At 41.2% G+C, this 15,126-nt stretch overlaps 1 protein-coding gene across 1 annotated transcript in view; it reads right to left on the bottom strand.

The window, feature by feature from the left end:
• The window catches only part of LOC126090436 (ubiquitin carboxyl-terminal hydrolase 30), a 109,964-nt gene that overhangs the window by 55,341 nt on the left and 39,497 nt on the right, over positions 1-15,126 (bottom strand). Inside the window, exon 3 of the mRNA XM_049906986.1 lies at positions 8,559-8,731. Coding sequence (XP_049762943.1) covers positions 8,559-8,731 — 173 coding nt within the window. The remainder of the gene's footprint in view (positions 1-8,558; positions 8,732-15,126) is intronic.

Genomic DNA, 15,126 nt, shown 5'->3' with positions numbered 1-15,126 from the left:
CTGAAAAACCTGTTAACACAAATAATACCCAAGACTGGTGTGGTTTATGATTACGTCTATTTGGTCACTGTCTGCTAGATAAAACAAAATAAGCCTTTCTAATATGGCAGCAATTTTGTAACACACACCAAATAAACGAAACTGGTTAGGCACAAATTGCCATTTTTATAACACGACAGAATATAATTCACTAAGTACCAATATCAAATGCCTATTAGGCCTATTACAAGCAAAAGCTTTATCTTAGGAAATAGTTTCACATTTCATTCATACACACCAGTTTCTCAAGCATGAGATCAAAAAGCAGTATTATGAAATTTTTATATAAATTTGGAATTGTCTTATTCTTCCATAATTTCTTCTTCTTCCTCATTCTAACAACCAATCTTGTCACCACCAATTCTGTAGCTATTACTGCCATTGTCAAAATTTGTTCGCCGATTAACTTCTCTAACCCTGTCGGAATCACAGGTTTAGTTATCTCGCGATTATTTTCCAGTTAGGCGTTATTATGTGTTCGTACAACACATTTTCCGCGATGCTTCCAGAATAGAACTTAAGCGGCTGCTAGCCAGGGACTGTACTAAAGGTCCTTACTAGTGTAGCAATCTGGTCAAAAATTTTCTGTCAAAATTTCGTTTTCTTGGATACACCGAGAAGATCATTCGTAATCTTTCTCACCTGTTATTCCTATCAGTCGTTTATTTCCATTGTGGTAGTCTGAATCTATGGATTTTGCTAGTAGTTGTAACAACGTTGATCATTCATAAACCCAATCAACCACATAATCAGACAGCGATTGGCATTCATCCGTTCGGCTTTACTCTGCTCAGCTCGTATAGGCCTGTCCCCTTTTGTCTGTGGAAGGTTTATTTCTAGATGCGACGAGGATTCTCCTGACAGAGACATCACGTACACTAAACATACATTCAAAAATCAACTTATGATTCATTCAGAAATCAACTTAAAATGTGTTCAAAAACCAACAGGGAAGCATTTCAAAATAATATGAATAATCGATAGACAAACGTGCGATGGATGCTAGGCGCTTTGTGAAACAAGTTTTTTTTCCTCAATAATATGAATTTGGTGCCCCCTTTTCCCGGAAGCATCTAGCTGCGACTTCTAGCACAGCCAACAGCCACAGTCCTGTTGCCAGAAGTGGGAGACTATTACTCAAATGCGATTCAACTGTGCATGCGCATGAGCCCAATCGTAACTGCTAAAATGTATCTAATGTAAACAGTTGTGACTTCATGCTCATTGGTGGCAATTTGTTGTTATGAAGCATTCCATAGTCTTCCTAAAGCCTTTGACACATTTTGCAGTTGGCAGACGATTGCATGAGCACTGTGTGTCGTTGTTGTATATTGCGCATTTCCTTTGCAATTTAAGTTATTTTCGTTTTTTCTCTCGTTTATATTTTATTGTTGGAGTATTATTCTGCAGTAGCGGGGTACAGTAATATCCTTTGTTAGAGTATTGGTTCTTACCAGTCAAAATTAGAAAAATTTAAGTGAAAACTAAAACGATGGAAAATTCCTGGAATTCAAAAAAAATCCCAGGTTTTTCCCGGATGAAAAAATTCCGGGGTTTTTCCCGGATCTCCCGGTTGTCCTGTGTTGTATACACCCTGTGAAAGAACTGGCATTAAATGTTTACACTAGGAATATACCACAACCCCTACATACCATTCACTTAGGGATCATGAAGATAAGATTAGAATAATTACTGCACACAAAGAAGTATTCACGCAATCATTCTTCACACACTCCATAAATAAATAGAACAAGAAGAAACCATAATAACTGGTACAATGGGATGTATCCTCTGCCACGCACCTCACTGTGGTTAACAGAGTATAAATGTAGATGTAGAACTATAAACCATCTAACAAACTGCTTCATGCAATGTCCACACCTCTGTCCTGACTGATAATATCTAAAAACGAATAAAATTACACCACTTCTGTATGCTGGCCAACAGCAAATCACTTAGCAGTTACAAAGCCTTATGTAAAATTCAATGTATTGGCAACATTTCAAACTATCTCACAAAAAGAAGTTAAGTTTCGCAATTACAGACCAACAGCAATAACATATCAAAATTTTTATTCAATAACAAAGACAAACTGAAAACCTAGGCACAGAGTGGTATATATAAAATCACTTGCAAGCAGTGTGGAAACGTGTATATTGGTCAGTCAGGCAGAGCTGTGGCAATTAGGCTATGTGAACATATTTATTTACAACTGGTTTCAATCATGAAGCATCCTCACAGTGGGAAAACATCAATTGTGACAACTTCACATGTCATACATGCTATTTAACTAGAAAAGTATATGCCATTGCTGACTTGAGAACATCAGAAAATGATACTTAATGTCACAATACCAGCTTAAGAGAGCAGAACAATTGAAAACATGTAACATCAGTAAGTGCACAAGTGTTAACTTACTGCGTGGTTTGTATGAGCACTGGTGCTGTGCACTTGCTGCTGTTATATGTTTTCAATGTTTTCTGTGAGCTTAAGCTGGTATCATGGTGGTAAGTATGATTTTCTGATGTTTCAAGTCATTATGGAGTATACTTTTCTTGTTAATTAGCATGTATGATGTGTGAAGTTGCCACAATAGATATCTTCCACTGTGAAGATGGTCCATCATCAAACCTGATTGTGAATACTGTAAGGCAGCACAGTGAACATCATGCATTTCTCCAAGTAAGTGAACATCATGCATTTCTCCAAGTATATCGATTATGTTGACAGTTGACTGAAAAAAAAAAAAATTGATTAAGGAAGAAAGATTTGACCTTTGTTGATAATCTTTTACCAAAAAACTATTCATATGTTGTAGAATGTGAAGCTTTACATTCTGTCAAAAAAAAGCAAAAAAGATGACCCTACTGGAGATACCGGAAATCAACAAACACATAACACTGAATGCCAAATTAGTATTAAATGTTAGAATTCAATTTCCATTTTACTCTCTGTTAAATTAAGTTTTTGTTACAATTACTAGTTTCAAATTGTAAATACACCTTATTTCTTATGATTTATCAAAAGTAGCTCCACATGGAACTTTGTTTATCATTCCTTTTTTAGTTAATGTAATTACTGTACTGTTTTCGTTTGTAAACACTTTGTCATTTATGTATTTCTGTAGAAAAATATCTGTGTATGTTGCTATCATGTTTACTTGATTTGCGACATTCAGCTGTAACCCAAAGACGGCCCGAGAAGCCGAAAGCCAGTTCGCGACCAAATAAATATAATTTTATAGAACATTAGAAAGCTTTTCCCTCTTTAATAACATTTAAATTGTTTATTTAAGGAAGACTGTTTACCCATAGCTAAGAAAATAAAAAGCTCGTTTGGTTCTACTGTGAAACTAAACTAGTCGCCACAGCAGGATTAATGTTGATTAAAATTCTATTTGGATAAAAAAAATGTTTGTTACCCATATAAACGAAATAGGAAGGATGAAACTGTTGTGACTCGCCGATTATTCAAAGTGCCGCCGCGCAATTACGCACGTCCTCTACGTGCGGCGCTGTCTGCCAGCCACGCAGCAGCTGCGCCACCTAAGCGGCCAGCCGAGCAGCGGCCGCTAGACTGAGACTCAGTGTTTAATCGAATGCCGACTTGTACACAGGTCAACTTACTCAGTGACTTATATGTGTTGTTGTCCGGAATATGTGTTAAATTTGAAGATATAAAAATTGGCGACGAGGTAGTGGATTTTTCCTTTTCACCGTTGACTCACAGGGTTCCATGGCTACTGTCGAGCAGCTCTTGCAAAATCTCATTGAACAGCAAATGCTTCTAACGACGCCGATTCGCGATCAGCAAACGCTTCTAACAACGGCGATTCGCGATCAGCAAACGCTTCTCACAACGGCAATTCGCGATTTCGTCGCGGCATCAAATGCGGGGCGTTTCTCGTCGTTGGCTGTACCTCCTTTTCCACCTTACGACGAGACGGCGAAAGACTGGTCTGATTATGAAAAACGTCTTCGACAGCACTTCTTGGCATTTCATGTCACGGACGAACAACCATGTAAGTCTCTGTTCCTTTCTTGGATTTCACCTCAAATGTATCGGTTGTTGTCACAATTGGCTCCTGCGTCTTTGTCCTTTGCTGAAATGTGCTCCCTTCTGTCTGTCTATTTTCAAAAGCAAACGCATGTGGTAGCCTCTCGTGTTGCCTTTTATCGTTGTCAAAAACAACCACATCAGTCCTATCGCGCTTGGGCTGCTGAACTTCACGGCCTCAGTCGAAAGTGTCAATTTGTTACTGACGTTCACAAAGAATCCTATGCCGATTCCATGGTACGGGATGCTATTATCCGGTCGGCGCCCAACAAAGAAGTTCGGCAACGTGCCCTTCAGTTGGTGAATCCGACTCTCGATGAAGTTCTCTCCATTGCGCAGTCTTTTGAAATTTCTCGCGCCGCTGGGGCGCAAATAGAGGCGTGGGGTGACGTCGGGGAAATACAACCTCTGTGCGCTGTTGACGATGCGTGCATGCGTGTGGCGCGTCCCCGCCGGCCGACGTGGCCGCAGTACGCTCCCACGCGCAGCCGCGGCCTAGCCGTAAACAACCCACTAAGAAACTGCAGCAAAATCCCCGGCAACTTCCTTCATGTCCGCGGTGTTTTACGAAACATTCACGCGAGGATTGTCCCCAACGTTGGGCTGTGTGTCACAATTGCAAAAAGAAAGGTCATGTGTCTTCCGTTTATAAATCCAACCACATACATGATGTTCATGAACATGACGCTGATTCTGATTCTGTGCTGTCTGTCAATTGCACTTCTTCCCTTTCAGGGAAGTTATTCCTCACTGTCCAAATCCTTGGTCGAGATGTTTGCATGCAAGTGGATACCGGTTCTGCTGCCACTATAATTAATTCTCAGACGTATCTTCAGCTGGGTTCTCCACTCCTGTCCCCTGTCACTCGGCAATTACGGACGTACAATAAACAGAAGATTTCTCTCTTGGGACAGTTTAATGCTGAGGTATCTTACAAATCCGTCGTTCACACTGTTCCCATATTTGTGGTTGACCAGAGCACCGCAGAAAATCTTTTTGGTTTCGATGCCTTTCGCGTTTTGGGTTCTCCATAGATGACTCTGTCAATATTGTCTCTGATGCTATTCCTTATGCTCAGCTGGATTCCTTGTCGACGACATTTTCGTCCCTTTTTTCTCCTGGGTTAGGCCGTGCAAACGACTTTGAAGCTCATATCACACTCAAACCCACTGCTCGGCCTAAGTTTTTTCGGGCCCGGCCCATTCCTGTGGCCCTTCGTGATCGGGTAAAACGGGAGTTGGATCGTCTCACTGCTTCAGGGGTCTTGCTTCCTGTCACTTCCAGTGAGTGGTCCTCTCCTGTCGTTGTAGTTGCTAAGCCCAATTGTGATATTCGTCTCTGTGGCGATTTCAAAGCCACTGTAAATGCTCAATGCCTCATCGACACTTACCCTATGCCCCGTCCGGAAGAACTGTTCACTAAACTCGCTGGAGGACAGTATTTTTCTAAAATTGACCTGTCGGAAGCTTATCATCAACTTCCTCTCGACGCTGCTTCCCGGCAGTTTCTGGTCCTTAACACGCCTTTCGGCCTCTATCAATACCAACGCTTGCCATTCGGGGTTGCTAGCGCCCCTGCTCTCTTTCAGCAATTCTTGGAACAATTATTGCTCCCTGTCCCGGGGTGTATCAATTACATGGACGACATTGTTGTCACTGGCTCCACCACTGAAGAACATCTTCAAAATCTCCGCGCACTTTTTGATGTCTTACAGACTGCCGGTCTCAAGTGTAATCTTCAGAAATCACAATTTTTTCAGGCATCTATCACATACTTGGGGTTTCAACTCTCTCGGGATGGTATTCGTCCGCTTCAACACACTGTTGCTGTGATCGATGCCCTTCCTCGCCCTACATCTGTTAAGGAACTGCAGGCTTTCTTGGGGAAAATAGCATACTATCACAACTTTTTACCGTCTGCGGCGTCGGTGGCTCAGCCGTTGCATCGCCTGTTGCATAAAAACGTGCCTTTTCACTGGTCCGCGTCATGTGACGCAGCTTTCCGGAAATTAAAGGCTATGCTGAAACAGGCCCCGTGCCTGGCTACTTATCGACCTGGCCAACATCTTGTTCTTGCCACAGACGCCTCTCAATACGGGGTCGGTGCAGTCCTTGCGCACCGTTTTTCTGACGGTTCGGAACAACCCATCGCTTATGCCTCCAAAACGCTCACGGATGCCCAACAAAAGTATTCTCAAATTGAGAAAGAAGCTTTGGCCATCATTTATGCTCTTCATAAGTTTGGTGTTTTTCTCTATTGCTCAAAATTTCATCTTGTTACGGATCACAATCCGCTTGTTTCCTTGTTTCATCCATCAACATCACTTCCCGACAAGGCTGCACCACCTCCAGCGTTGGGCTCTTTACTTGTCCCGTTTCAATTATGAGATTAACTTCCAGCCAACGGCTCAACATGCGAATGCTGATGCTTTGTCTCGCCTTCCCATGGGTCCTGATCAGGCATTCGATAGGGACGAACTTTTGTGTTTCCACCTGGATGTTGCCGAGCAGCGGGTTGTGGACGGGTTCCCCATCACTGGGGACAGGCTGGCGGCTGCTACGGGTTCTGACCCTACCCTCTCCCGGGTTTTACACTGTATTCAGAAGGGTTAGCCAGATCGCCCATCCGCTAACACTTCTGATCCGTTGCGGAACTACTACACTTTGCGCTACCGCCTCACGGCTAGGGATGGTGTTATCCTCCTCTCCACTGACAATGCTTCGCCGCGTGTTGTGGTACCTGCGTCTTTGCGTGCTTCGGTCTTGCGCCTCCTTCACCAGGGGCACTGGGGTGTGTCTCGCACAAAATCTCTGGCACGCCGTCATGTGTACTGGCCTGGCATCGACTCTGACATCGCACACATGGTCGCTGCCTGCGGCCCTTGTGCATCACAGGCCGCTGCCCCGAAGTCATCTTTGTCACCGTGGCCTTCGCCTGAGAAGCCCTGGGAGCGCATTCATGCTGACTTTGCGGGACCCTTTATAGGTACTTATTGGCTCCTCGTAATTGACGCCTATTCTAACTTTCCTTTCATTGTCCGTTGCACGTCCCCTACCACCGCGGCAACCACCAGTGCTCTCGCCCGCATTTTTTCTTTGGAAGGCCTCCCCTCTACTCTTGTTACTGATAATGGTCCGCAATTTGCCTCTTCCGACTTTGCGGATTTTTGTGCTCGTCACGGCGTTACGCATGTCACGGCCCCGCCGTTCCATCCACAATCCAACGGTGAGGCTGAACGACTGGTCCGCACATTTAAGGCTCAGATGCGGAAACTTCTGACTTCTTCTGCTGCTGATGACGCGCTTCTCCAGTTCCTGGCGTCTTACCGTTTCACCCCCATGGGCGATCACAGCCCGGCTGAGCTCTTACATGGCCGACAGCCTCGCACGCTACTTCATCTTCTGCGGCCTCCCACCTCACGGCCGCGGGTGCCTTCACTTGGCCGGTTCACCGCCGACGACCTCGTCTGGGTGCGGGGATATGGCAGGCGGCCAAAATGGGGCCCGGGCCGCATCTTACGACACCGTGGCAGATGCCTGTATGAAATCCAGATGGACACGGGCGTTGCAGTGCGTCATTCGGACCAGCTTCGGCCTCGGGTGCCAGCAACGCCTGTTCCGAATGCCGCCACACCACCTTTGGCTCTACCTGATGCTCGGGATCTTGGCATCTCTCAATACTCACAATGCAGCCCTCTCACTGTCATCGCGATGCCAACACCAGAACGGACGCCACCAGGAGACGTGCCCATGCAGGAACCGGAGGACCGTCCTCTGTCAGAGTACATCTAGTCGCCTCCTCCTCCAACAGATGCCGACACATCGCCCATGTCTCCTGTCATATCAACTGGACTTGCCGCAACGGACACATTGGTGCAAGAGGCCCCAGCAGATTCAACCCCTACGTCTCCTGTCATCTCAACCCGTTATCATTGGGGACACTTCCGTCCGTACGGGAAGCCTCTTCCTCGAGACTTTACGGTGAGTCAAACAACGCCTATGGACGTTAGCCATCTCCAGGACACCTCCAGCAAGACCAGTGCAACAATTTCAAAGGGGGGAAAAGTGTTGTGACTCGCCGATTATTCAAAGTGCCACCGCACAATTACACACGTCCTCTACGTGCGGCGCTGTCTGCCAGCCACGCAGCAGCTGCGCCACCTAAGTGGCCAGCCGAGCAGTGGCCGCTAGACTGAGACTCAGTGTTTAATCGAATGCCGACTTGTACACAGGTCAACTTACTCAGTGACTTATATGTGTTGTTGTCCGAAATATGTGTTAAATTTGAAGATATAAAAGAAACACTGATTACTCTTTATATTTTATAATATGTACTATACAAAATGTGCTAAATCAAAGTAGAACTTAGAAAATAAAAATCTTTTAACAAAGGGAGACAAAAACAAGGAAAAAAGACAACCAGCAACAATTACTCATTTTAATTGAACTGAAAGTATCCAATACCGTGGTATTAGAATGATGGATCTCTTCCTCAATTGTTGTCATTATCACATTCAGAAGTTCATGTACATCATGCTCCTCAGGTGAAATTGTCCAGCCCTTGGTGAAGAGACATTTAATAACATTTTCCGCTGTGTAAGGATCTTCAGATATGTTTGGATGCTGGCCATTCACAACTGAAAGTAAACAGATTAAAATATTACCTAAGAAAGTAACATAAAATGTAATTTAGTAGCTGTGCAACAATTGTAATGTTTAATACATCACAGTCAGGGTAGAATATTTGGACATATTCTCTGTAATGTATGCATCATTTACGCATTCAAGTTGTTGATGTATTTATTACATTTATTTAATCTGGTCCTTAAGCTGTTTCTTACATCAGCACAGGATAGAGTTATGGAAAAAAGTTCAGATACTTTCTAACATGACATTGCAGGTAACAGAATTGAGGTCTGTAGCTTTGTAAATCAAAATGATATGTTTTTAAAGTAAAATCATCAGTCATACAACCAATTTGATCTTATCTTCCACTCTTCTCAATTTTATGTTGATCTTTTTAATCTATGTGTCTAATGCAATCACTACCACTTTCACATATTAAAATCTTGATCAACCCCCGTAATTCCTCTCCAATACAGTTGCAAGCCTTAATGTAAACCCTACTGACCTGTCTTCTTCTGGTAAGGGTTTCAATGTGATTCTTTCCTTGCCTATTGTTTATCACTTCATTTCAGATACACTACTGGCTATCAGCATGACAGCTAAGTGTGGATAGCACATCCAATATCAGCAATCTGACTGTAGACAGTGGTTGCCAAATACACGCAAGTTAAGTGTTAAGGGGCACTACGATTTTCACAAGCTACTGTATCAAGAGTGTATGGCGAGCACATCAGTCAAGGAAAACTGTCACCACTAGTGTCACTGCCACAAGCAACAACATGTTGAAGATAAGTGTTGCCATCAATTATCTTGGGTTCTATCAGTGAAAAGATCAGCAATCATACAGCAAATTAGCAACCAATTCAATGCTGGATCATAACGACTGTGAGGAGTCGTACTGTCCAAAACTATCTCTAAGCTGTACCTATAGAAACTACCACAACAAGCATGTAGGTCTGCTCACGGCTTGACTCTGGGTACAGGGATTAGCATCAATGCAGGAATACTACCAACAGATACTCCAAGCACAGAAAAAGGACCTCGACTGATGAGTCACACTACACTTTCAAACTGGCAGATGACAAAGGACAAGTACAATTAAAATCAAATGAGGTGATGAATCCCTCATGCCAACAGAGTACTGTTCAGGCAGGTGGAAAAAGTATGTTCATGTAGCAAGTGTTTACCTGGGTTGAACTCTGGCTGCTGATATATCTGCTGTAATTTATTTATGGTAAAACATACAGTAACCACCTGACATGTGCTTCTATCTGCTTGTTTACAGTACTACAGAGATGACCTGGTCCTTCACTGAGACAATACATCACCCCTTTCAGACATTTCTTCTGAAATGTGTCAGAGTAGTTCGCGGAACATTCCAAAGATATGAAAAATCTTTGTTGTTTGATAGAATCTACGCCACATCATCTCACTGCAATTAAACTGCTCAGGAGTACACTTTATTGGGCCATGTAAATTTGTGGCTAGCTTCTGTAAGTACCATATTCCAAATGATTCCAGTTTATTCTTCCCTACTTTTATAACAAATCATGTTACACTGCAGATAATATCGTGCTCCAGATGCAAATTCAGGGAGGTTTTTTCTCAAATTCATATTATTATTTGATGTCACGGGGCTCTCTTCTTGAACAAAAAGATCCATCCTCCTGCGAAAATTGGCTATTGATTTCTTTCTTAGTTTGTCCATTTTGTGAAATTACACTTTCTAAGCTGCAGAATATTTTGAAAGGCTGTTTTACCCAAATTTGGTGTTTAGCAAGTCACTGTACTGCTGCGGCCCACTGGCTACATTTGTTTCACATTAAAAATCTTGAAGTTTTGTCTTCAGTTGGTGTTGGGACTTTTTCTGGCACTCTCTCCTCCAGTAGTGGACTGTGTATGTAAAAAATGCCTTATTGCGGGAATGCCTTATTGCATAGTAATTCATATTCTACATTAACCTGTAGGTGTCCATACATGAGTAACTGTCTGAAAGAGGCAACTGTCAGGTCAAGGGTGGTAATGACACAATTTTCATTAGAAATGTACCTAACAATGGTGGCATTCAAAATAATCAAGGCTTTATCTCACTTATTCATCTTTCAAACAATGGAAAACAACAATATGATGGAAGAAAGTTGCTACTCACTATACGGTGGAGATGCTAGGTTGCAGATAGGCACAACAAAAAGATTGTCACAAATAGGTTTTCAGCCAGCAAGGCCTTCGATGAAAATAGACGACACACACACACACACACACACACACACACACACACACACACACACACACAAACTGCAATCTCTGGCAACTGAAGCGACACTATAGTGAGCAGCAACTTTCGTTTCATAATATTATTCATCTTTCAGTTTGATATATTTACTTTTGACTTTGTTTTCCTTACACTCATAATAAATTCTGTGCTAAGTAAACCATTTAAAACATCCAGCAGCTTTTCTTTGCCTCCTCCAATTGATAAAATCCTGGCAGTGGTATCTATTTTGTCCTCCTACAGCTGAGTGGTCATATAGATGGCTGCAATGCGGAGGACTCAGTTTCAGTTCCTGGTACTGTCAAGGATTTCTCCTTGATGGGAGGACTGGTAGTGGGTGCACTTAGCCTCATGATGCCAACTGAGGGATTACTTGATTGAGAAATAGCAGCTCCAAGCTCTGGAAAGTCAGCAAAATGGTCAGATGAGTGGTGATCTGCCCCTCCATACCACATTATGTCACATGGCAGAAGATAATGTGGGAGCAGTTTGATATTCCTTGGGCCTTCAGGACCTGGATGGGAAACTTGTATTGGCATCTATTGTGTTACACTTTCTGGCTCCTGAAATTTTCTTTCAGTATCTTCAGTGCTTCTCCAATAAATGAGCCCAACAATGACAATAAGCTGCAACCTTGCCTTATAACATACTTGACACAAACTTGTCTCTTCCCGACGTTTCATTTTCGTCATTTGCATTTGGTTTCTATGGTTCATTCAACTGACTTCATGCTTCATACTCATAACTTTTAACACTTCATTACACATTTCATAGCTGAAAGCTTCATTTGGGTCCACAAATGCTAGGAAGATAGTCTGGTATATATTATCTCTTCCATGACTAAGCACATGTGCAGAATTGCTTCTCTGATTTTTTCGCTTGTCCTGAAGCTAATGAATTGATCTTTATCCAAAGCCTTCTCAATTTTTCTTTGTATTATTGTAATCATGAACACACAAATGTTTGGAAAATCACAGTTTGTGCACAGTTGTATAGTCACTTTGTTAAACAATCAATTTCAGTCCAAAATGGACTATCCTCAGGTACAATGTTATATCATTAATCAAATGCATGACAACATAACTACTAACAAGCATCCTGCTAAAAACCAATGTGTTAAGTCCAACTAGTAAATACAGCACACAGTAGCCAAGACATGTCATGTGCTTTGACACATTACCTACTACGTGCTGGACTGCTGGATGTAATCCAATATTATAGTTGGATTTAAAATGTTGATTTACTGCATGATGCTCTTCAATAGTTATGATTTGTCACACAGCTCACTAATGATGTCACGTTATACCCAAGGATGGTCTGTTTCTGACCAAAATTGGTTGTCTAATAAAGTGACAATACAGTTGTGTCCAAATCATGATTTCCAAAAGTTTCTAGAAGCTGTGAATCATCACCTCCTCAAACTAACATGTAAATATGACATACCAGACCAACAGTCCAACATTGAGATTTTGCATTGTGGGGTAGCTCCACTTGCTGCAATTATACGCCGCAAATGCCTTTTTTTTTTTTTTTTTTTCCCTGATCTCTTATTCACAATGTATTTCATTAAAATTTGATATTCACAGGATAGTGTTCAGAATACTGATGGTAATAGTGCATTTGGTTCCTATAGAAAAATTTGCTTTAGATGATTATTAATGATTTAATAGACTTGAAAATGAGGTGAAGGTGAAATTTTTCTATGAGCAAATAGCAGTTTCTAAATTGAGATAGTTAAACTGAAACCCCTCACTCTCTTCTTCCAAACAATTCATATTTCATAAGTTATTTGTATTCAAAAATTTCATGCTCCAGAATGTTCCAATCTTAAATTGTGATTATTACCAAAATTCAGTACCTCAGTTTTGTAGTCCTGGTTCTGAAAACATCTACATTCATTAAGAGAAGCTGCATATTAATTATTGTCAAGATTTTACTAGCAAACTTTCTTCTCCTTAAGACACCTTCTCCTGACAAAATTTGGTGGTCCTCATTGACATCTTTGGATGTGATGTTGCAGCATGGATGGCATCTTCCAGTATGTAATTGCACCCTTTCCAAAGTCCTTCAGCTGTAAGTTTCTTCCCTTACAATAGGCCTTTTCCCTTGTATTTTCCCTTCAATGATGAGTTGTAATAACTGGTATCATTCACCTCTTATAATGCGTCCTAGATATTAAGTCTTCCTTTTTTTATAGTGAGGAATGGTTCTTTTTGTTTTTTCATCCAATGGAGGACTTCATTTGAAATTTTCAGCACCCAAGGTATGCGTAAGAGATGGTGATATAGACGCATTTCATTATTTTCTCTAGATATTGGTAAAAGATCCAGCTTCCACATCCATAGAGAAGAAGGGAGAATGTGTAGCAACGAATCATTCACGTTCTCAGTTGCAGACTAAGATCTGAGCTTATGAAAAGTTTTTCATGCTAATACATTGTCTCCTGGTCTATCCTATTCCATATCTGAGCTCTTTCTTTCAGCCACACTGCTTATCCATCACAGTGCCCAAGTACTTCAAGGAGAATACATATTCAATCTAATTGAATAAGGTTGCTTGGATTCTTCTTATAGACAAGACTACAACTTTGGTCTTGGACGTGTTGACAAACATGCCAAACTCTTTACTGCACTGGACTAACTTGTCTATCATGTGTTGGAGGACAGATAGACCATTTGGTATGGCAACACTGCCATTTTTGTACCTAATATTAATAATAATCTTTCCACTTATAATGACCCAAGTACTTTCTTCCACCAACAGTCCCCTGAAAATTGCTTCGGATTAAATGTTGCGCAAGAGAGGTTGTAGTATAAAGCCCTGAGGAATGCCTTTACAAATTGTAGTTGCTTATGATGTTCCTTGGGCAGTTTTTACATCTGTGGTCTGATTCTGATGCAGAGTGTTGCTGATGTGTAAATCATTTTAGTCAGTACCAGTGGAAGTCAAAATTTCCACCATCTTTTTGTCTCATATAGTCAAAGGCTTTTTTATAGTTAGTGAAACAAGCATATCTCTGCAACTATGCACTAGTATTTTTTAGGGAGCAGAGTGCTTCACTATTTCCAATCTCATTTCAGAAGCCAAACTGGGTCACATCCATTTGTAAATCCACATGTGTATGATTCACATAAACATTTTGAGTACATGAGACATCAAACTAATTGTACGATAGTCATCACATGGGAAGAGTTGGTCTTCTTTGGCACTGGTATAAAAGTAGATCTCAGCCAATAATAAGGTGTCTTTCCAGCTACAAAGATAACATTGAACAATGATGTTAGGAGGCTGAGGCCAATCAAGTTCTATTCAGTTAAAACTTCAATAACTTCAACACAGACCGCATCTGGACTGGTGACTTTACCCTCCTTCTGCAGTTTGATGGCATGTACAATTTCACTGTTTGTGACTGCAGAATTGACTTCACTGATTATTGCATCAGGTGGCCCACAAAATTTTACAGCTACTATAATTTCTTAATTATACAGCTATTAGTTAAAGAAAATGTTCTGTCTTTGTCTCTCTTATTTTTCCATGTTCTTATATTATTTCTATATATAAAGTCAATGTGCTGGCTGACACTCACCACCATCGTCCGGCCTAAATTGCTAAGGATAGAAACTTGAAATTTGAAGAAGGTGTTGATCTGATACTGTAGCTGTTGTTTAAGAAGGGATTTTTTGAAATTCCAACCCTAAGGGAGTGAAACATGAGATGAAGTGTTTTTTTGAAAAATGTTGCCATTAAGGCAGTTTTGAAGCTAGACCTATGAAAATTGGTATTTGGTTTCTCAGTCAAAAAGAAAGAAATACATGTTTCAGCATTTTTGGAAATTAAACCCTTTGGAGGTGAAATAGTGGGTGAGAGCTTTTTTTGTAAATATATCATTATTAAAGAACAACTAAAGTATTTTTAAAGCTACATCTATGAACATTGGCATTTAATTTTTTGGTTACAAATTAAAAAAAAAAAATGTGTTTCAGTGTTTTTGGAAATTGAACCCCTAAGGGGGCGAAATAAGGGGTGAGATTTTTTATGACAATATTTTATTATGAAAGCATTTTTAAAGTTAAATCTATGAAAATTTAAATTTGACTTGTCAGTGAGAAGTAAAAATATGTGTGTGTCACTGCT

The sequence above is a fragment of the Schistocerca cancellata genome, chromosome 1, assembly GCF_023864275.1.
Source record: "Schistocerca cancellata isolate TAMUIC-IGC-003103 chromosome 1, iqSchCanc2.1, whole genome shotgun sequence".
Lineage (NCBI taxonomy): Eukaryota > Metazoa > Arthropoda > Insecta > Orthoptera > Acrididae > Schistocerca > Schistocerca cancellata.
This window is presented reverse-complemented; position numbering and strand designations above follow the sequence as displayed.